This window comes from Mauremys mutica, chromosome 10 (genome assembly GCF_020497125.1).
Source record: "Mauremys mutica isolate MM-2020 ecotype Southern chromosome 10, ASM2049712v1, whole genome shotgun sequence".
Lineage (NCBI taxonomy): Eukaryota > Metazoa > Chordata > Testudines > Geoemydidae > Mauremys > Mauremys mutica.
Genome location: NC_059081.1, coordinates 66,445,040 through 66,468,332, shown reverse-complemented (window position 1 = coordinate 66,468,332; position 23,293 = coordinate 66,445,040). Strand labels below are relative to the sequence as shown.

Genomic DNA, 23,293 nt, shown 5'->3' with positions numbered 1-23,293 from the left:
GCAGGATTTATGTGCTGTTGGAGTCGGTGCCGGGGGCGCCTGCGTCGGTGCCAGTGGCTGGGCGAGAGGTCCTGGTGCAGAGGCCTTGGAGGACGTCTGCGCTGGCTTACGTTTCCTCGAGGGAGCGAGGGAACGGTGCCGGGGTGCCGGTGCCGGCTGCTGCTTCTTCATGGCCTCGGTACCGGAACGGCCAGGAACCGCTGGAGCGCTCCGCACCGACGAAGTCTGTGGAGCGGCCGGTGTCGGCACCGCAGGGCTAAGTGCCGATTCCATCAGGAGCTGCTTCAAGCGAAAGTCCCGCTCCTTCTTTGTCCTTGGCTTAAAGGACTTGCAAATGCGGCACTTATCGGTAAGATGAGACTCTCCTAAGCACCACAGGCAGGAGTCATGAGGGTCTCCAATCGGCATGGGCTGCTGGCAGGCCAAGCATGGCTTAAATCCCGGTGCCTTGGGCATGAGCCCGCACCGGGTTGGGAAAGAAGGGCTAGGCCCCTCAATTTCCCCTAACTAACTATACACTAAATACAACAAACTATTTAAACTAATCTAACTATATTAAAGAACTATATACAACAAGTATGAAAAGAAAAAGCAGTGATAGGCTAGGGCTGTGGAGGTCAACGAAGCACTCCACTGTTCCAACGACCGTCACGGGCGGTAAGAAGGAACTGAGGAGCGGACGGGTCGGCTGGGGTATATATCTAGCGCTATAGCGGCGCCACTCCAGGGGGTGCCCAGCCGACCCACCGAGTGTTGCTAGGGTAAAAATCTTCCGACGAGCCGTGCACGCGGCGCGCGCACACCTAACTGGAATGCATAGGAGCAATCACTCGAAGAAGAAGCACCAATCCCATAACCTTATTGCTTCTGCACAAAGACAAGGAAAGTGAACACACACACACACACAGCTTGGTGACACAGTACATTGAAGTAGTATTGTCCATTACTACTTATTCCATCCTTCCATTCATGTGAGAAAAGAATGATCTGAGGGCTACACAAATGGCTCTCAACTCCAACACACTGATGTGCAGAATCTTTTCCTGATGAGACCAATGTCCTTGACGCGCCTGATGATTCAGATGTGTCCCCACAATCACTGTTTGGCGCATCTGAAGTTAATATCACCAATGCTGCCAGAGCCTCAAACTGGACACTTTTGAAGACATTTGTTCTCTTAAATTACTACTCCAGTGAAAGTAAGATGTTTGGAGGTATGGTGACCCACAAGTGCAAATTGTTCCGGACTTGGACAGTAAACCTGAGACATCCAGTGCTGCATAAGCCTCATTGGGCAAAAGGAGTTACATAGGTAGTGGCCATCATGAGATCAAGGGAAAAAAAAGATTACTTTTCAAGTCAGACACTCCCCAGCATTGAGAATAAGCTGCTTCAACCTCAGAAACCTGTCCCCCAGCAGAAAGGCTCTTTCTTCCACTGAGTCCAGTGTGGCACCTATGAACACAATTCTTTGAGTTAAGCATTGATTTGATTTTGCTTGATTGATTTAATTGTAGAGAAGACCCAGGTCCAAGAATAGATGGATTGTAACTGCAATATGACTTAACAGGTCTTCAGGCGCAGCAACCTTCATTAACCAATCATCCTAATAAGGGTAAACAAAAATACCTTGCCCTCTCAGATGAGCCACTACCACAAAGAGGCATTTTGTGGAAACTCTGGGCACTGTTGAGAGGCCAAATGGCAGCACCTCGTATTGGAAATGGCATCCTGCCGCCACTAAATGAACGTATGTGAGGAAAGCAACTGTCATTCTGGGGTGCAATCCTGACCAGTAAGAGGTTGTCACCGCTTGCCCTGTAACCCTGGATGCCTCACAATGCTTTGCTGTTGTAGGTCCTAACCTGAGCCACTCACAAACAGACTACCAGCATGCAAGTCACACCCTGAGTGTCTGTGTAGAGCTACAGCCCTAATCCAGCAGCTCTGACCCAAGCAGCCTGTCAGCAAAAGCACCATTTACACTCTGGCTTCCACCAACCTTTCTTATGACTCCAACACATTACCAGTCCCAGATTTTCCCAAAACATGTGTTCTGCACTGTCCAGAACTCTAGTGGACAGTTCAGATATTAAGATCCGTTGCCACTGTAAGGAGTCAATAGTCAACAGTGGTTACTCCAGTTAAAGTTGCAAAAACAGTTCCATTTAAACACAACACTGGATTGGTTTAGATTAAAGATAAAACATATTATAAAGATATTAACAAAAAGAAGATATAATTGAATTCATTTAAAATCCTAAATTAGAAATGGTTACAAGCAAATGCAAGTGAAAACATGCATCTAAAAGTCTAAAACTTAATCTAGCAAATTCTGGTTCAAGGCTTTGTTCAAGATGGCCTCTCTCACCCATAGGCCTGGTCTACACTAGGACTTTAAGTCGAATTTAGCAGCGTTAATTCGAACTAACCGCTCAACCGTCCACACCAGGAAGCCATTTAATTCGAACTAGAGGGCTCTTTAGTTCGAATTTGGTACTCCACCCCGACAGGTGGAGTAGCGCTAAATTCGACATGGCTAGCTCGAATTAGGCTAGGTGTGGATGCTAATCGAACTTAGTAGCTCCGGGAGCTATCCCACACTGCACCACTCTGTTGACGCTCTGGACAGCAGTCCGAGCTTGGATGCTCTGACCAGCCACACAGGAAACGACCCGGGAAAATTTGAATTCCTTTTCCTGTCTGGGCACTTTGAATCTGACGTCCTGGTTGGACATCAGGGCGAGCTCCGCAGCACCTGCAACGATGCAGAGCTCTCCAGCAGAGGAGTCCGGGCAATCCAAGAATAGAAAGAGGTCCCCAGCATGGACTGACCGGGAAGTCATGGATCTGATTGCTGTGTGGGGCGAGGAGTCTGTGCTCTCGGAGCTGCGCTCCAACAAGCGGAATGCAAAGACCTTCGAGAAGGTCTCCAAAGCCATGATAGACAAAGGATACAACCGGGATGCGATGCAGTGCCGCGTGAAAGTCAAGGACCTGAGACAAGCTTACCAAAAAGTCAGAGCGGCAAACGGACGCTCCGGAGCACAGCCCCAGACATGCCGCTTCTACGAGGCACTGCATGTCATTCTTGGTAGGTCTGCCACCACTGCCCCACCAGTGACCGTGGACTCTGAGGATGGCATAGTGTACCTGGACAGTTCCTCGGCGATGTTCGCCGATGGGGAAGATGAGGAAGGGTTTGTGGAGGACGGCGCAGCCGACAGCAAACACAATACCGCTTGCCCTGACAGCCAGGATCTCTTCATCACCCTCACAGAGATCCCCTACCAACTGTCCCCGCCCGTTAACCCGGACTCAGAATCAGGGGAAGGATCAGGCGGTAAGTGCTATAAACATGGAAACATTTATTTTTTTAAAAAACAGGTATAGAAAAAATAGAAATACTATATACAAAATTTTAAATGTCAAACTATATAAATAGTAGGTCCACACATATAGGGATTGAACAATAATCCTCTTGGGACAGTTCAACAAAGCTCTCAGAGAGCTGCTCGAAAAGCCTCCGCAGGAGGTTCCTGGGGAGAGGTGCCTTATTGGGTGCTCCGTGGAAGCACACTCTTCTGCGCCAGGACATCCTAATGTAGAGAGGAATCATCGCCTCCACCAGCATTGCTGCATATGGTCCTGGTCTGTGCAGGGCTTCCATTAGCATCCGCTCTCTCTGACTCCGAGTGACCCGCCTCAGGGTGATGTCGTTCTGGACAGGCTGCATCTAAGTAGGGAAATTAGTGTATTGTTACTATTGTTAATGGTTTAAAATTAGGTTGCATAACAACGACCCTCGCTTAACAGCCACGTGCTGGAGGCCACAGAGAACAAGCATACATTGATCTTTCCCGTGCACTGGCGGGAGGGGCTGGAAAAGGCTCAGCCTTTCTGCTTTCCAGATTGCCTTTAGCAGGAGAGCACAGCTATCCACTAACTGATAAGCATTATCTACTTTAAGGCTTACCAGGACTGTCTGCAAGACGGATTCAGCTGTCTCTCCCCGCTTGTCCACTCTCCTGTGCAATGGCGCCGCCAATGAGAGCGTATTCCGAAGTCTCGAACTTGTCCTGACATCTCGTGGAACTTGGTGCCCTGTATGGTCTTGTTCAGAGAACCTGACTAGACTGTGTTCACTGTTCGCAAACATGTATCTGTTCAAGGAAATCACTTACTGTTTCCCATCACACAGCTTCTGCTCTTTCCCGGACTGCCCTGGCATCCCCCTCGCAGAGGCTGGCTCAGATTAGGCGGCGAAAGAAAAAGACTCGGGACGAGATGTTCGCGGAACTGATGGCCTGCTCCAGAGCCGAGGCGGCCCAGCAGAGCCAGTGGAGGGAGACCCTCTCTCAGCAGCAGCGCTCACACAGCGAACGGGAGGACAGGTGGCGGCAGGAAGACCAGCAGGCGACTCAAACGCTGCTTGGGCTAATGAGGGAGCAAACGGACACGCTCCGGCGCCTTGTTGATGTTCTGCAGGACCGCAGGCAGGAGGAGAGAGCCCCCCTGCACTGTATCTGCAACCACCCTCCAACACCAAGAAGTCCTGTCCCCCCCTCACCGAAAATTACAAGACGGAGGGGCGGTAGGGGCCATGAGAACTGTCACTGCACCACAGCTGAGCGCTAATGTACCACACACCTCTGACGCTATAACTGTGTAGAAGTGCTTCCCTTACAGGATCACCCAGTCCCAAATCCAAGTTTCATCACCCCACTATGTAGTAGATTAATAAAAGCTGTTTGCTGTTGTTCACTCTTTCCGTCACGTCTTTCATGTCAGAAGACTGTGTATGTAGGGGGGGGGCAGGGGATTTATAATTGCACGGGATAGCCTACATTAGCAGGGTACAGACTATCGGGGGCAGGATCAACTGCAGGGCACACACAGACTGCAGTCAGTAGTCACCAGGGTCACTCTGTGTGGTGTATGCTGCCCCGGGACATTCTGTGATGTGTACACTTGTCCACGGTCCTAGTGCCTGCCACCCCCTAATGTTAAGGCATGCTGCCCTTACCATGCACTTCCACCGTAGGCGCGATCCTCTCCGCTGCCCTGAGCCCCAACAAGAGCCCTCATCCATGGACAGATACTCACCCTTCCCCCACACCCTCACCCCTTCCTACGCCCAAACCCACAGCCCAGAGCCTGCATCCAAATCCCTATCCAAAGACGGCACCACTCGCCCCTTCCTGCAAACCCACCCCTACATGCACACCCACTTGAAACCGTCCCCCACCCCAGAGACCTATGTAGGAGCAGGAGGCTGTCCGTCCTGTATTGTACAAGCGGTCTGTACATCAGTGCACACCGTACCCAGCACAGTATGCGTCCATGTTTCAAACCCTGAACAGAAATGCAAAGTAAAAGAAAGATTTATTAACAATAACTGTTCCGTTTAATTTGTTTTAAAACGTGTTTTGGAAGTGGGGGAAACTTGGAGAACGGGGTATGTAACTGCAGATCTCACTCAACACATAGACACACAGGCCCAGGATCAGCTTCTCTTAAAATCAAGTGGAGAGTCATAGGTTACCCTGTTCTCCGAGGAAACTTGCTTTCAAAGCCTCCCGGATACACAGCGCTTCCCGCTGGGATATTCTTTCGGCACGGGTGTCTGGCTGAGCGTAAACAGCAGCCAGGCGATTTGCCTCAACCTCCCATCCGGCCAAAAAGGTCTCGCCCTTGCTCTCACAGACATTGTGGAGCACACAGCAAGCAGCAATAACTACGGGGATATTCTTTTCGCTGATGTCCGAGCGAGTCAGTAAGCTCCTCCACCTACCCTTAAGACGTCCGAAAGCACACTCCACCACCATTCTGCACTTGCTCAGCCGGTAGTTGAAGAGTTCCTTCTCACTGTCCAAGGCGCCTGTATAGGGCTTCATGAGCCAGGGCATTAGCGGGTAGGCTGGGTCCTGTTTACTACTTATATGTAAATTGAGGTAAATGCACATCCCTTTGTTTATAATAGACCTGTTTAACAATTTTTATCTAGGAAGGGCTGTGTGGTTTTGAATATGTGCTAGTATCATATAGGGAAATTCACAACTTCCCAATATTATATGTGTACATACATTTCACCACAATATTATTGACCAGTAAGTTTTTATTTTCAAATGCTACCTCATAGCATATTTTTACAAAGATTATTACAATGGTGTGTAGGGTATGGATACGGGGGGTTTTATGTCACAGCGACAAACTGAAATGCGAAAATATGCATCCTTTAAATCAAGAGTCGCAAACCAAACCATGACCAAAAGAGAAGGGATTTATGGCAGTGAAGAAGATGAGTGCTGTAATATCTGCATTAAGAGTTAAATAAGTCATCTCAATAATTTAGAGAAATACTTGCTGTCCCCTTCACTCAAATAAAGGAATCAAAAAAACAAAAAGTTGAAGATTTGGCTATTAGTTCTTTCCAGACCTTGTTTCCTCTGAAGTAATTTTAAAAAAGCACAGCAAGGGATATAAAGCACATAAAAGGACCTTTTTCACAGAGGATGCTACAAAATTCATTAAAAGCAACAAAGAATCCTGTGGCACCTTATAGACTAACAGACGTTTTGCAGCATGAGCTTTCGTGGGTGAATACCCACTTCTTCAGATGCAAGTGGGTATTCACTTGCATCTGAAGAAGTGGGTATTCACCCACGAAAGCTCATGCTGCAAAACGTCTGTTAGTCTATAAGGTGCCACAGGATTCTTTGTTGCTTTTACAGATCCAGACTAACACGGCTACCCCTCTGATACTTGACACAAAATTCATTGAATAGTTACACTAATTTCTTCCTTTTTTCAAAGTCACAGGGTAAGTACTTTTTAAAGATACAGATATAGGTGTTATTCCAGAAGGTATTATATACTCTGTGTTATTAAAGACCTCTGCAGAAGATCAATGTGCTAAAATTAGTTGTTGGGCTCTACAATTCCAGAATTTTTAAAAGCTCTCAAAACATCAAATTCTGCCAACCTTACTCTGAGTTAGAAGAGACTGCTCTCCTGGTTATGTTCTACATAGTGAACCAGATGGCAGAATCAGATCCAAATTAGGTTTCTAGGTCATGATCCCGCCACACTTACTCAGGCAAAGTTGTCCTTACTGACATATGTAATTTCATTGTCCTCAATAGAACCAAAATGTGAGAATAAGCATTCAAGTGATAAAACTACAAAACTGAATCCTTAGTTTGTAGATGCCACTAAAACATTTGAAATGCAAGTATAGCAGAACCACTATTTTATGAACTAATTGGGGATTGAGGAGTTTATAAAACTAAACTGAACTTCTTAAAATTACAGTTGGTATCATGCATAAGTTGCAGTATGATGCATTGCATCACTTCCTTCTTCTCCTTCAAACCACTGCAAGGCAATTTTCAATGCCTTGAAAGCATTGGAATGTGAAGGGATGTTGACTTGTTCTTCAGTGACATCCCTTTCATTATGTGATTATCTTTTTCCAGGACAAATGGTTTGTATAACTCGTTGTTCACAAGACTGGTGTTTGTAAAGTCGAGATTCCACTGTATTTCAAACTGTGTATTATATAAGGTTCTGAATTACACTATGAGGAAGGCATCTAGTGTATGTGAACGTTTAACAGAATGTTTTACCTCTAGTCACAGGGATCTCACTGGCACGCCCAGATTCTAAATTTTGTAACGTAGCTTGTAAACCTGTAACCTAAAGAGTAAAAATAAAGAACAGTTATGAGGATAGGCTTTTGTACCCTATAACTACCAGTATAGAAGACGGAACACACATACATAAATAAGCAGTAAATACCATGTACAATTACTGAGTTATCTAACTCGCTATCTCTGTTTAACTATATAAAGATTTTAAATTACTCATCTCATTCCATTTCTTTTACAAGAAATAGCTCGAATATAACTCATTTTGAAAATATTTAATCCTACAGTGATATAAAATAATCTATCCAGAATTTCTGGCGGGAATTTTGCATATTTATTAAAACAATGCAAATATAGACAATGTTATGGGCCATATTGTGATATCAACTTTTAATCATAATTTTTCACTGAATTAAAAGTTAACCTGATGACACAGTATGGCTCACAGAATTGTCACAATAAAACTGATCACACAATACTGTATATTAAGGAATGCCGGTCATCCTAGTAGCCTAGGATGTGGTATACAGTCCTGTCATGTATAAGATCTTTCATTTTCATTGCATCAAAGGATGATTTTGCAAGATATGCATTTTACTATGCATTTAAATGATTTATCCTTTCTTCTGGGTGTCAATGTATTGGCCATAACCCTTCTTTTCCTCTAGGACATTTTCCTTCATGTAGACCTTTGTTCTCAACCCATCCCTGTGCTAAAGGGGCAAGATATTATCTCTACCAACCTACAGATCAGATGAAACTAAAAGGGCCAGGGACAGGCAAAACACAACCTTTCTCCATTTGGAGGACAAAGGTGTCTGTGTCTGGTACCTATCACTTCAGGAAGAAGGAGTTTTAAGATCATTCCCAAGTAGAAAAATGCACTGTGTAATTCTTTAGGGTCTGAGCTAAATTATTTGGAGTTTAGCAATGATCTTAGAAGGCTGAGATCATAGAAGCTTACTGATACTGCATCTCTACAGTTATGTTTTGAAGTACCTGAAACTATCGGAGATAAATGGACATACCTTTCTTTAAACCCTTTTGACTGACAATATTTGATTAAAACTATTGTGGCAGCTAATAACCTTTAAGGATGGTTTCCTGTGCAGTAGCCATAAGGATTAATAGAGCCCTGTGTGGATACAAAACTTGTATCCACATGCGATCCACAATCCGCAAACATGGTCCACAGATATCTGCAGATATCCACAGATTTGCAGGGCTCTAAGGATTAAAATATTATTAAAATTATAGTACTTTGATACAGTTTCAGTGCAAGTCATCTGACTAGGTCACAGTTCCCCTGATGTTTCATTCACAAACATGAAAGCTGAAAGAATGATTAAAAGAAGATTCCAGTACGCCCATTCCTGTTGTTAATTTGTTTAACACAGTCCTTCACCCAAGTAAAGTTTTGTCTCTTCAGCTACATAACATCAGCAGGGCACTTGAAGACAGATATGACTTTAATATTCTGCCTGGGTACGTTAAACTAAAGCATCAAGATTCCTATAGCAACTTCAAAAGAACAAAATATTTGTAAATAAGTCACACAAAACTCAGAAATAATCTAGCTTATTCTTATTTAAACAAAAATTATGACTCAGCTGCCAGTATGTTTCTGCCAGTGTAGCTGACTATGTTTTTACCTGACCAACTGCTCTGTCTCTCTCCAGGCTGGTTAGCATTTTCTGTCTCAGTATAGTCTGGTATTTTTCAGTCAACTGCTTCAGCATTGGCTCATATGATGCATAATGTGCTTTCAGCCTATGAACAATAAAAGCCAAATGTATTTTAAAGGATGACTGAGTTAAATCAGCAATTTCCATCTAAATAACTTTTTCCCCATGTACTATGGAGAAGAATAAAATGTAGAAAGGTCAAAACACAGGACACAGCTAATGTTATTTAGCATGCAACCACCCCACTGGAGTGCCAAGGAAAAAATATTTATGTACCAGTCGTTCAGTAATAGGATCTGTATATCCTGCCACCAAAACCTTTTGAAGTAATCTATCCAGTTTTGTTTTCTGTTTTCAGCAACTCCCCTAGTCTTCAAAATACATTAAATGTATTATATAGATTAACCTTTATTAATCTTTGCTTCCTTCTTAATCTTTGCTTCCTTCTTGTAGATGGATGTTATTTCATTAGGAGAAAGAAAAATGCAGACAGGATTTGACAACCAAGTAGGCTACTAATTTAGAGAAATCAGCTACAATATGAAATTTTGTAGCATTAATTACAGTAGAAACTATATTTGGATCCCTTCCTCAAATTAACAAGAAGCTAAGTCACCCATACCATCTCATGAATCAAAGTACGAGAATGATATATTTTTCAGGATAAATTGTTCAGCTCAATACACAACAATTAACAACTTCAAGAATATTGTGTTTTGCCAGAATCCTCGCAAAAAGAGACAAAACTGGGATTTTTCTTGCAGTAAGATAGACTGTAAAGTTAAAATGCATATAATGTGAGTCAGCCAAAATCATGAAGGGTGTTGAGAGGTACTTAATTAACATCTGCAACTCCCAGAATTTGGCCCAAAGCTTGTTTTAAAATTGATCCACTCAAGGAAGAGATTCTAAAGAATTATCACGGTTGATTGGTGATACATCTACAGTGCAAAAAAACAAAACAAAAAAAACCCAGAACTCTGCAGAAGCGGATCTCAGAGCCCTGGTCAACTGACTTGGGCTCCTGGGACTTGCACTACAAGCCTAAAAATAGCAGTGTAGACATTTCCACTTGGGCTGGTCCCTGGACTCTGAAACCCATCCAGAGGGGCGAGTCTCAGAGTCCAGGCTCCAGCCCAAAGAGAAACATTTACATTGCTATTTTTAGTCCCATAACGTGAGCCCAACAAGCCTGAGTCAGTGGACCTGGGCTCTGAGACTTGCTGGCACATTTTTTTGCCTTTTTTGGTTTTGCAATGTAGATGTATTGGTCAGTAACCTAACCTTGGACAGCAAGGAATGGCAGGTAATACTAGCTGAGGGAGAGGAGCACAACATTTCCAGGAGCAGCAGCTATTCTGTAATGATGAAATTATGGAAATTAATATTAAAGAAATCATAGGGAATAACACTTTGGGTTTATTTGCACCTAAAGCAATTAAAATCCCAGGTAGAAAGCTCAAGTTTCAGAAGACCATTAACAAGGATAGAAAAACTAATTAATGAAAAGACCACCTCAAAGGGCCTGACTTCCACAGGTACAACAACTTGTTACTGATGGATCTAGAAGATAAGACTACCTTGATGGAAAAATTGATCTAAAAACCAGATATCACTTTGTAACAATGGGAAAATATCCAGAGGAAAGCCAATAGCTCATCTATTTTTTTAACCATTAAGGAAAATTACTACAAAATACTTTACCAATAGTACTTCACTCCATTTAAAATAAGGAAAATATACAAAAAAAGGAAATAATAAATCCTGCAGAAGGTGATGTGGAGGAGTTAGGGACCTTTCTCTATATATGGTGGGAATGACCTATGACTATTTAGACTTAAGGTGGTGGGCAATCACCTGCCAAGTGACTATTTTTTGGCAAAGAAGGGGAGCAGTAACACATTGATCTACATTTTAACAAACAGCAGCACGGATCCTTTTTCACCATGAGACTCCTAGTCTCCATCCTCACAGCAGGAAGGAATATTATCTAGAGGTAACCCGCAGGAAAATGCATTTCACAGGGGGAATGGACTATACAGTGAGGGGCAAGAACACCCCAAAGCTTCTCTTCCTACCTATCTCTCTTTCTTTTTTACCTAAGATGACAAAGGAAGCAGCCATTTGACTTTGGGAGAGATCCTGACCTGCAATTTTGTCAGCCCTGTGGCTGAGAGTATGTAGTAAGAATTTTACCTTGAACCAAGTCTGGTTTCTTAAATTTAGTTAAGAAAGCATTTTCTCTATATTTCTCTTGTAACAAATTCTGACTTTAATGCCTTATAAGTGTACTCACTTAAAAATCTCTCTTTGTAGTTAAATACATTTGTTTTATTCTTTAAATCAAAACTAATCCAGTGTTGTGAATTATTTGAGTAACTCCAATTAAAGTAGCAAATTGTTGTATATTGTTCCCTACAGGGGCAATGGATCTAAAATATCTGAATTGTCCCGGAGAGAGCTGGATTGTACAGAACACGTGTTCTGGGGGGAAATTCAGGACTAGGAGTGTGTTGGGGTAACCCTGCAAGCAGTAGCCAAGGCTGCTGGAAGCCAAAGGGTGGCTAGTGTGCTGTTGACAAGCTAAGAGTTGCTGAACCAAGTTGGAAGCTACAACAGCAAAGCACGGTGAGGTGCCCAAGTTTTCAGAGGTGACACAGCCCCTCACTGATCAGGATTGCACGCCAGACTATCACAAATATCACCTGCCTTTGGGAAACATTTTGAGGTGTTCACATGAAAGATGCTGTTTAAGTGCAAAGTACTATTTGCTTTTATATACTTCCAATCCTTCTCCTTCATTCTATCTATCAATGTCATAATGTACTTCTTTTTGTTTCTTTTGGACATTTTTGCTGTACACAAAAAAAAGAACATTATGACATTCTAAGATTAGATCAAATCATAGTCAACAACTGTCAAGGGCAAGAAATAATGACATTTAAAAAAAGAAGATTGATTTAGTTGTATCTAACTCAAGTTGAAACAAATAAGTGAGCTTCTTCAACCACTATGAAAAAAAGGAATTGACAGTCAAGGAACGTTACATGCTTTATGTACCAAAAATAGTCGCTGTACGTATGTCTCCTTTCTGTGCATCCTAGGAAGTTTCCTCCAATTTCTGAAACACTGGAGACATTTGAATTTTAGAGGCCTAGGTTATCATTTCTCTGCTTTCAAGGCTGGGCAGAACTGCCAATTATCAGAACTGCTTTGGTCTAACAATTTAAAATTCAGCCATGATATAACATTGCCAAGTAACAACTCAAACTCACTTAGTTTTCTGTTAAATGACAGTAAAAAAAGATCAGTTTGCTTACCTTTTAATATCACTAATGAGCCTGTTTTTTTCCTGGACCACTCGCTTATGGTTCATTCGATGGAAATCACGTCCTTTCTGTATTTTTTGCAGAGCCTCCTTAGCTTTGCTGCATGAAAACACAATGTGAAACTTGTAATACAATCTCTTGAAGACTGGAACTTGGGAGATGATGATTTAAGAAATGGATAATGGAATACGGAATCTTTTAACTCTATGTCTACATTGTCCCATAGTTGAGACTACAGTTGTGTGAATAGCAGTGTGTACTAAAGTGCTGTACTGTCACTCCTTGTAGCGAGGTGGTCACTCTGCTCTAACCCTGAAGGCATTAAAGCAGCCCTGGAGAGGGCTGCAGCCAGGGGAAAAGGTAGGCTGATGGGAAAGCAGCCACAGCCGTGGCCAGCTTAATCAGGGCCCACCTGACCCTTATAAGAGGGCTGTGGGCCAGAAGCTAGGACACTCACTCTCTATCTAGCTTCTTGAGAGAGAAGGACCTGGCTGCCTGGGAGCTGAGAAGGGTACCTGTGGTGGAGCAGTGGTGGGGAAGGGCAGAGGGAGCTGGGGAGCTCCAGCCAGGAAAACCCCCAGGCTGCAGGCCTTGCAAAAAGGGCCAAAAAGGTACTGGGGCTGCAGAGGGGCAGCCCAGAGATGGGCAAAGGCAGCAGGTCCTAACCCCCTTACCGATGATGAGTGGTTTACAGACTGCAGTTGGCCCCAGTGAGCAGCAGCTAGATGACGACTGGCAGTAGCCACTGAGGCAAGGTGGGTTTAGAGCAGGGATGGGCAAACTATGGCCCGCGGGCCAGATCCGGCCCTTCAGGGCTTTGGATCTGGCCCGCGGGATTACCCCTGGTGGTGCTGCGGGCCCGGCGCTGCTCTCAGAAGCAGTCCCCGGGCCGGGAGGCAAAGGGCTCCATGTGCGCACGTAGAGCCCTCTGCCCCCCCCCCAGGGGCCGCAGCACTTCCTGGAGTGGCGTGGGGACAGGGCAGGCATGCAGGGAGCCTGCCCTGGCCCTGGTGTGCGCCACTGCCACCCCGGAGCCACTTTAGGTAAGCGGCACCGAGCTGGAGCTCAAACCCCTCCTGCCCCCCGCCCCCCAACTTCCTGCCCTAAGCCCTCTGCCTGTACCTCGCACCCCTCCTGCACCCAACTCCCTGCCCTGAGCCCCTTTCTGCACTCCTGTGCATTCCAACCACCTGCCCTGAGCTCCCTGCTGCACCCTGCACCCCAACTCCCTGCCCTGAGCCTCATCCTGCACTCCGTACCCCTCCTGTACCCCAACCCCCTTCCCTGAGCCCCCTCTTACACTCTGCACCCCTTCTCTGCCCCAATCCCTTGTCCTGAGCCCCTTCCTCCACATCCCGCACTCCACCCGCTCTGCCCCGGCCCTGCATACAATTTCCTCACCCAGATGTGGCTCTCGCCCCAAAAAGTTTGCCCACCCCTGGTTTAGAGGGTTGGGGGGTCCCCTAGGAGGGTAGACCCAGAGCAAGGGGGTAATGTGGTGGGCAGAACCCCTGGGCAGAGGGCAGAGGGGTGTGGGAGGAACACGAGGCCAGCGGCAGGTGAGACACTGGCCTGCAGAGGGCGCTCCGGCCTGGAAAGAACTAATTCCTGAGGCAACCAGCAGGAGGCATTGCGCCAGTGAGTCACTGCCCTGCCACACTCCTCCATGTGGATGCTGCAGATGCAAACTATGAGGTTCCTAGTTCACATTAGTGTAGTTCTGTTTGAAGAGGACTATGTTAAGTAGAAACCTTTTTGTTTCCCCTTGTGGATCCTGCTGGTGTGGTTACAGTGCAGCACTTTGCTACCCACTGCTACTCACATCCCCGTAGTCCTAATCATAGGGCATTGTAGACAAGCCCTAAATCACTGATTCAAATCCATCCCAGATTGGCAGTGACTGAAACGAGGAGAAAAAGTTGGTGGCCTCAGTCTACTTTCTACTGAATTGTGTCTGCTCAAAAAAGAACACCATCACAATGCTACTCATATGGGAGACTGAAGACTTGGCTATCATGAAGACCTTGTTCATGAAAATGATCGTTCCAGGTGGATTGGTGGTTCACAGTGTGGAAGATCCCAGTGCATCTGTAGCATTGCCAATTCTCTCTCTTTTGGTAGGCACGTATGTCAGAAATTTTAGTGTAAGGGCTGTCAGTCTTGCTCTCGTCACAAGCAGTTAGTAGAATTTGAGGCGGGAAAAGCAGGGCTATTTATAGAACTAGGCTGGGATTGTCAAAGGAGCCTAAGGGAGTTAGTCACTCAGTTCCCATTGAATAGCAATGGAATTTGGCACCTAACTCCTGTAAACTCTGAAAAACCCAGCCCTTAACTTTGAGTCATCTGTAATATAAAGAGGAACCTTTTAGAAACCACGCATTCGCACGCCAACATTTTGCCTTTACCTACACACTGTATGCAGCACCTATCATTGTATGAAGTGTTGCACATAATGAAAGAACAAAAAGGCGTTTTTCTCTGCGGCAAAGGCAAGCAAATTTGTATGGGCTTTTGGTGCAGTGGGAAGGAAGTCAAGCAAGGGTTCTATTTTTTAAATGGATTATCAATTCTGAGGAAGGTTTTACACTTTGATAGTCTGACTTCAGCTGCAAACAGGATATATAATTGTATGCACAGTTTTGAAAGTCGGGACCTTAATCTCTTGTGCCACAAGTAGATTAGATTCCTATTTGTAAAATGAGAACAATAGATTTCCTCACATGGACACTGTAAGGCTAACTTAACTGATGTTTGTAAACCATGTAAATATAATCAGACTTAAGGCTCTCTTATTCACTGGTAAGTATTACTATTATTATTACTACAATGTATATACAAACCAAAGATCTACACATCCCTAATGACCTAATACGTTCCCACCACATCAGGTTCTAGAAATTTTATAACTCTTTGCAATACATAGTGGTTGGGGCCTTCTGTGGTTAAGGGCACATTAGACGTGCTTACTATTAGAGATATGCATACACAGTCCATAGCCTCGGTTTAAACAATTGGGGAAATGGTTTAAAATATCTACAGCTGCAGGTAAACATAGGATCATGGGACTGGAAGGTACCTCTGAAATCAAAGGCCAAAGCCTAAAGAGATTCAAGGCATCTCAGATCACCAAGATAACCAAGATTTAATATTCCAACTGAAACTGTGATATATGACTTGACTGAAAAGTAACTAATATACAAAGAAGGTCATATCTTCAGCTGGGGTAAATCAACATTGAAAACAATGGAATTATGCTTCTTTACCCCAGCTGAGATCAAGCCCTCCATGTATGTGTTAGTTAAATAGATGGATTTAAATCAACAAATAAATCTCAATTCATGTATTCAAATACATTGTTTTCAACATTTCCTTATTTGTATACTATATATAGCTAGAGACAATAACCTTGCTATAGCAAAAGAAGTGTTACAGCAGAAGACAAAGCAACTGCCTTGCCAACCAATCAGAACTTGACTTCTATGGAACTATACTAATTTATACAAGCCTAGAATCTTGTCTGGAAAATACAAGGGACAGAAGAGGAGAATGAAGATTGTTGGGTTTTTTTATCTCTACATTTCTACAGTCTCAAACTAAATGCAATTTTAAGCTGATTTCCATGACTTTCAGATGTTTAATTTTTAGAACTACAACACATTATTTAAAAAAAAAATCCCTAAAATTATTGATATGCCTAAATTTCAGGCATGTTTGTGGAGGTATTGTTGGAGTAGAAGGGGCATTTCTGCACATATGCTATATTTCTTTTAGTGTTTTCTCTAGTTATTTCAGTAGGCAGATAGAGGCTTTCAGACATTGGACAGCCTATTAAAAATGTATTATTTATTGTGCACAGGAATTGAAACTGATCAAGAATTTCTCTTTAAATGCTGAAAATCCATGGTGAAATGTGTGAGTAACAGTTAGGAATCTAGTAAGTGTGTCTACAGTTGCTGTACAATCATTTTAATACGGTATTAAAACAACAACATTACTTTTAGTTTTAGACACTAAAGCTCTTCCTGTGATGGTTAAACAACATTAAAGCAGGAGGAAATTGGTTTGCAGTCTCTTACACTGGGCCCCCATACTGGTGGTGTCACAAATAATGTCCCTTTTCAGCAAGATGATTGTCAAGAACAGCAAGCTCAGAAGCAACAAATTTAATTAGAAGCTATTTTCAAATACATTTCACAGCGATGCATCTCACCATGAAAACTTTCTGTCTGATACACTGAGTATAATGAGTATTATCGTCTAATCAGTCTAATCAGCACTCCCTCGGTATGTTCAGCTGGAAGCATTGAAAAATTAAGCTTAGTATCACCAATGAGGAAAAAGGCTGATCATAGAAGTCTTCCAAGTGAAATATATGGTATAGTACATTTCACCCAGCACTGGGACTTGGGATGTACAGGACAGATCCTCACCTGGTGAGCAGTGTCATAAATCCATTGAAGTCAATGGATCTGACAATTTATACCAGCTGAAGATCTACTCTGATGAGTCAGAAGTTCGTTATTATATTGTGCAAACCGGAGCATGCTCTCTTCTACAGAGAAAAATCTGTAGACGATACCATCAAACAGGCAAAAATATCAAAGGGTAAGATTTTGCTTTTCTTTCTTTGACTGCAGCTTGTCACTCCTTCCCTACCTACTTAAATGGGAGTAGCTGGTTGCCTGGTTCCCACCTCCCCCACACCCAGACACAAGGGAGGCTGCACAGAAGAATAAAGGGATGGTTTTACTCACAGTTCATCTCCCAATAAAACCCATTCGATGTCAGTGCAAATCAACATTGAACACAAATGCAGAAAAGAGTTATCAAAAAAAGACTGCAATGTAGTTCACCATTGCATCTCTCCATTATACAGTCTGAATGTAAATTACTGAGGGTATGTCTTCACTACCGGACGGATTGGCGGGCAGCGATTGATCCAGCAGGAATCAATTTATCGCATCTAGTCTAGATGCGATAAATCGATCCCCAAGCGCTGTCTCTTCGACTCCTGTACTCCAGCTCAGCGAGAGGCGCAGGCAGAGTTGACAAGGGAGCGGCAGCAGTCCACTCACCGTAGTGAAGACACCGCGGTAAGTAGATCTAAGTATGTCAACTTCAGCTACATTATTCACATAGCTGAAAGTTGCGTAACTCAGATAGATATCCCCCCACCCCCAGTGTAGACCAGGCCTGAGTGTGACTACTGTATATCTTGTAAAATCAGCTACTGTGGATCCATATGCACAGACACAGTCAATAAATGTACCGGTATACATATATATTTACACAGATACCTACTAAACAAGACCTAAAAACAGTACAAGTTTTACATCTGAAAGGACTACAGGATCAAATGTATAATGAGAAATTATTATTCTCCTTTACACGCCAACTTGTTGCAATATGACAATTTGTAACATTTTGATACATAGCATGATATGGTAATTTTTCATCTATCCCTACATATTACATTTTCATAATCCTGTGGAGTATTTTGTTGAGACTATTGGATTTTAAATATTATCAACTAAAGCCAAACAAACTGATACAAAAGAAATTCAGACTCAGCTCTCTAGACAGAGCTGAGAGATACTTGGCAATTTCATTCGGCTTTCAGTCAGGGCCTCATCCATAACTGAGAATGTGCAGAGGCACAGAGAAAATAGAAATGTATTAATTCCATTAAGAGTTTGATTTTATTTTCTCTGGAGCATTTGCTATTTAAAAAAGAAGGCAGCGGCATGCCATTAAAACTAACATACCTGGCAGCCAGTTTATAGTTTTCCAGTTCCTTCTTTAATCTTCTGTTCTCCATCTCCAAATGCTGATTGTAGGTGTACATATCTGGGACAAATCCAATATCTTTACGTTCAATTGCACCTTTCTGCATCAGTTCATACCTAGAATAATATAAATGGGTAGATGTTTTACTTTAAGTTCCTTTATCTCCCCCACAGTATTTTCCTTCCCATGTTCACATTTACATTAACTATAATCACTAACACACATAGCAGCCTTGTTGAAAAATTCTCGTTTATACTCAGACTTAGTGATATTACCACTCATTATGTTATGTCCTATTTTGGTCCCCTTCATTTTAGCACTTTTTCATAACATTTAAAACACATTTTATTTGTAGCATACAGCCTTAACCTCAATGGTTGTTCTTTTCCTTCCTTTCTTCTGGTCCATGATTTCAAAAGAAAACGTAAAGAAAAAATATTCACCTCAAATTGTACCCCTTTAAAAGTAGCAGTTTCCAAAGATACACAGTCCTTTTAGGTCTAGTCGTCTTAAACACACGCTTGTTTTTCTGAAGGCCTCTATGACTCAAAAAAAAAAAAAAAAAAAAAAGCTATGGAACATGTGGATGAATGACCCTATCAATTGTCCCAAGCATAGAACTCAGTTTACCCGGAAAAATGTCCCCTTCTCCTTCATTTTACTAACTCTTTCATATCAGTATTACATTTTTCTCCTGGATTATTTTTGAATCTGCTAATCACAAACATTTCCCATTGTCCAATGTGATATTTATACATTTTTCTTATTAGCAGGCCAAATCTTGAGGCTATGAGCTTCCGTGATGTAGAACTCTATAGCCTGTGTGCCACAATTGCAGACCAAGCCATACCTTAGGCAGTGAACAGTGATTCTTAGGTAGCCATGTGGGGAGGAATAGCTCAGTGGTTTGAGCATTGGCCTGCTAAACCCAGGGTTCTGAGCTCAATCCTTGAGGAGGCCATTTAGGGAACTGGGGTGAAAATCAGTCTGGGGATTGGGCCCCCTCTGAGCAGGGGGTTGAATTAGATGACCTCCTGAGGTCCCTTCCAACCCTGATATTCTATGTACATTTGCATAGTACTCATGCAGCCTCTCTATCGTTTTTGCAACAGTGTCTGTGATTTTACCCAATCTAAGTATCAAACTCTTTAGAGCAATTCAACCCATGGGGATGATGTTATTGAAAACGCAGAACCACCTAGCAGAAGGGCAAGTTCCACTGTGGCTCACTGACACTACGAAAAGATAGATTATGCTATCCACGAGAGCAGCATCTCCTAAGTGACTGCTTCTGTCAGAGTTCTACTTGAGCTAGGAGTCAGTATGAACTTCAAAATTTGCCAAGACATTTAAAAAACACATCCACACACAAACGCAAGATCCTATGGGCTCCAGTTAACTCAAGGTGCTGAATGAGGGAGGGAACCTAGTGACAGAGGATGTGGAGAAAGCTAGTGTACTCAATGCTTTTTTTGCCTCTGTCTTCACAGACAAGGTCAGCTCCCAGACAGCTGCACTCTGCAGCACGATATGGGGAGGAGGTGACCAGCTCTCTGTGGAGAAAGAAGTAGTTCGGGGCTATTTAGGAAAGCTGGATGAGCACAAGTCCATGGGGCCGGATGCGCTGCATCCGAGGGTGCTAAAGGAGTTGGCCGATGAGATTGCAGAGCCATTGGCCATTATCTTTGAAAAATCATGGCGATCGGGGGAGGTCCCGGATGACTGGAAAAAAGCTAATGTAGTGCCCATCTTTAAAAAAGGGAAGAAGGAAGATCCAGGGAACTATAGGCCAGTCAGTCTCACCTCAGTCCCTGGAAAAATCATGGAACGGGTCCTCAAGGAATCAATCCTGAACCACTTAAAGGAGGAGAAAGTGATCAGGAACAGTCAGCATGGATTCACCAAGGGCAAGTCATGCCTGACTAACCTAATTGCCTTCTATGACGAGATAACCGGCTCTGTGGATGAGGGGAAAGCAGTGGATGTGCTATTTCTGGACTTTAGCAAAGCTTTTGATACAGTCTCCCACAGTATTCTTGCCAGCAAGTTAAAGAAGTATGGGCTGGATGAATGGACGGTAAGGTGGATAGAAAACTGGCTAGATGGTCAGGCTCAACGAGTAGTGATCAATGGTTCCATGTCTAGTTGGCAGCCGGTATCAAGTGGAGTGCCCCAAGGGTCGGTGCTGGGGCCGGTTTTATTCAATATCTTCATTAACGATCTGGAGGATGGTGTGGACTGCACCCTTAGCAAGTTTGCAGATGACACTAAACTGGGAGGAGTGGTTGATACGCTGGAGGGTAGGGCTAGGATACAGAGGGACCTAGAGAAATTAGAGGATTGGGCCAAAAGAAATATGATGAGGTTCAACAAGGACAAGTGCAGAGTCCTGCACTTAGGACGGAAGAATCCCATGCACTGCTACAGACTAGGGACCGAATGGCTGCGCAGCAGTTCTGCAGAAAAGGACCTAGGGGTTACGGTGGACGAAAAGCTGAATATGAGTCAACAGTGTGCCCTTGTTGCCAAGAAGGCTAATGGCATTTTGGGTTGTATAAGTAGGGGCATTTCCAGCAGATTGAGGGATGTGATCATTCCCCTCTACTCAGCACTGGTGAGGCCTCATTTGGAGTACTGTGTCCAGTTTGGGGCCCCACACTACAAGAAGGATGTGGATAAATTGGAGAGAGTCCAGCGGAGGGCAACAAAAATGATTAGGGGGCTGGAGCACATGACTTATGAGGAGAGGCTGAGGGAACTGGGATTGTTTAGTCTGCAGAAGAGAAGAATGAGGGGGGATTTGATAGCTGCTTTCAACTACCTGAAAGGGGTTTCCAAAGAGGATGGATCTAGACTGTTCTCAGTGGTAGAAGATGACAGAACAAGGAGTAATGGTCTCAAGTTGCAGAGGGGGAGGTTTAGGTTGGACATTAGGAAAAACTTTTTCACTAGTAGGGTGGTGAAGAACTGGAATCGGTTACCTAGGGAGGTGGTGGAATCTCCTTCCTTAGAGGTTTTTAAGGTCAGGCTTGACAAAGCCATGGCTGGGATGACTTAGTTGGGTTTGGTCCTGCTTTGAGCAGGGGGTTGGACGAGATGACCTCCTGAGGTCCCTTCCAACCCTGAGATTCTATGATTCTATGTACCAGAAGAGGTTCTAAAGAAGTTTCCCAGGTTCCACAGCCACAGTGACTCCTCCCTAGTGCACAGGGTATAGTACATTGCTTTCTTGGCTCTGACTGGGTAATCTGGCTCCACTCTCAAGGACAGCAGAGCAGATCCTCAGCTGGTGTAAATGGCCATAGTTCTTTTGAGGTCAGTGAAACTATGCTCCAAGGAGCTGTGCCAATTTACAACTGCTCAGCATCAGCTCAGTGGAGCTGTATCAATTTACACCAGTTGAGGATCTATCCTACAATCCTTGGGTACATCAAACCTGATTACCATATAAAAATGTGTTGGGGTTGAACTTGCTAGAGGAAATCATATCAGCATGTTTTGCCTTCCCAAAATGCAAATATACTGAATTTGCACAAATTTTGTATGCAATTATTATGCATAGCAACATCAGCAGAAATTAAAAACTAGGAAGGATATACTGTACACTAGCTCCTGAACTGGACTCAAACAGCAGGCTTCAAATGAATAATTGCAGTGGATTTCAGATCAATAAAACACATTGGAGAAAGCTAGAAGTTCTGTAGACCATCCTACAGAGGGTGTAAACCATTTAGATCAGCTATCTCAGCGACTGAAAAAAATATGTACATTTACTCCCATTGGAAGGTTTCAAAGGATGAAAGTGAATGTTAGAAATTATTGTTTCCATGTGTATGTGCTCTGCCAAGGTCAATTACTTATCTGTGATATCTGGGTTACCTATGGTTCCTCATAGGAGTAGGTACTGCCATTCATAGCTAGGAATGAGACTGTCACTCATGCATCTTTTTACCATCCTTGAAAATATTCAATAATATTTAACCAAAGCTAAATTAACACTAGCATCACTTTTAGTTTTCATATCCAAAATAAGCTTTTGATATCAGGTAGGCTAACCACACTATCCAAGTTAACCTACAAAGGAACTATGACCATATTATGCCTTTTTTTTTTTTTTAAGTAAAGCTCTCATAAATATCAAGGGCTCTTTTTGCCAAAAGCAATCTCAGCCATATATGGCTTTGTCACTTGATGCTAATAAAACATTGGATACTCTAGTTTGGTAATACTTGCATTTTATATTGTGAAAACCATGTTTCAAGAAGAACTTTAAGATGACACCAAACAGCTTATTTTAACACTAAAACCTCCATTTTGTCCTGGTCTTATACTTTTAAGTTTGCTCTGCAACACAAGGCAATGCTTCCCCTTTTCCTCATTATTTTTTCATTTAGCACTAGAAATCTTGGCAGTTACCACAGAGTAACTTTCTAATTCAGCAGGGGGGAGTCAGAGTGACCAAAGGAAAGATAATGTTTAATATGAACCTCTTTCTCTTCCTTCAGTTAATAAGCAGTGTAATATCAGATTACTGCATGAACTGGCCTTTTTCCTCTATGCGCTTTCTATCTAGTTGTATTAACTTTTCATTTTCATGGCCCGAGGAAGACTTGAAATATTTAGGAATCACTCTAAGAAACCCAAATTAGTTAGAGTTAATATATCCCTGCTCTTTGGTAAGGTAAAAATGAATCTTAGAGCTCCCTTTTTCAGTTTGGGGTAGAGGAAGAGAACAATTAAAATTGGTCTCATTATCTTGGCTGCATTTAAATTATCTAGGACACTATTATATATTCTCAACATTCTCTAACAAGAGTGATATTTTCCAACATATCTAAGTGAT

General features: G+C 43.2%; 1 protein-coding gene across 7 annotated transcripts in view; it reads right to left on the bottom strand.

Annotated features, from left to right (window-relative positions):
* Positions 1-23,293, bottom strand: part of SPAG16 (sperm associated antigen 16) — a 766,854-nt gene that overhangs the window by 703,764 nt on the left and 39,797 nt on the right. For all 7 annotated transcript variants that reach the window (XM_045032690.1, XM_045032687.1, XM_045032686.1 and 4 more), the window contains 4 exons: positions 18,429-18,566; positions 12,655-12,762; positions 9,302-9,419; positions 7,629-7,698 (listed from right to left, as the gene is read on the bottom strand). In XM_045032690.1, the coding sequence (XP_044888625.1) occupies positions 7,629-7,698; positions 9,302-9,419; positions 12,655-12,762; positions 18,429-18,566 (434 nt within the window). The remainder of the gene's footprint in view (positions 1-7,628; positions 7,699-9,301; positions 9,420-12,654; positions 12,763-18,428; positions 18,567-23,293) is intronic.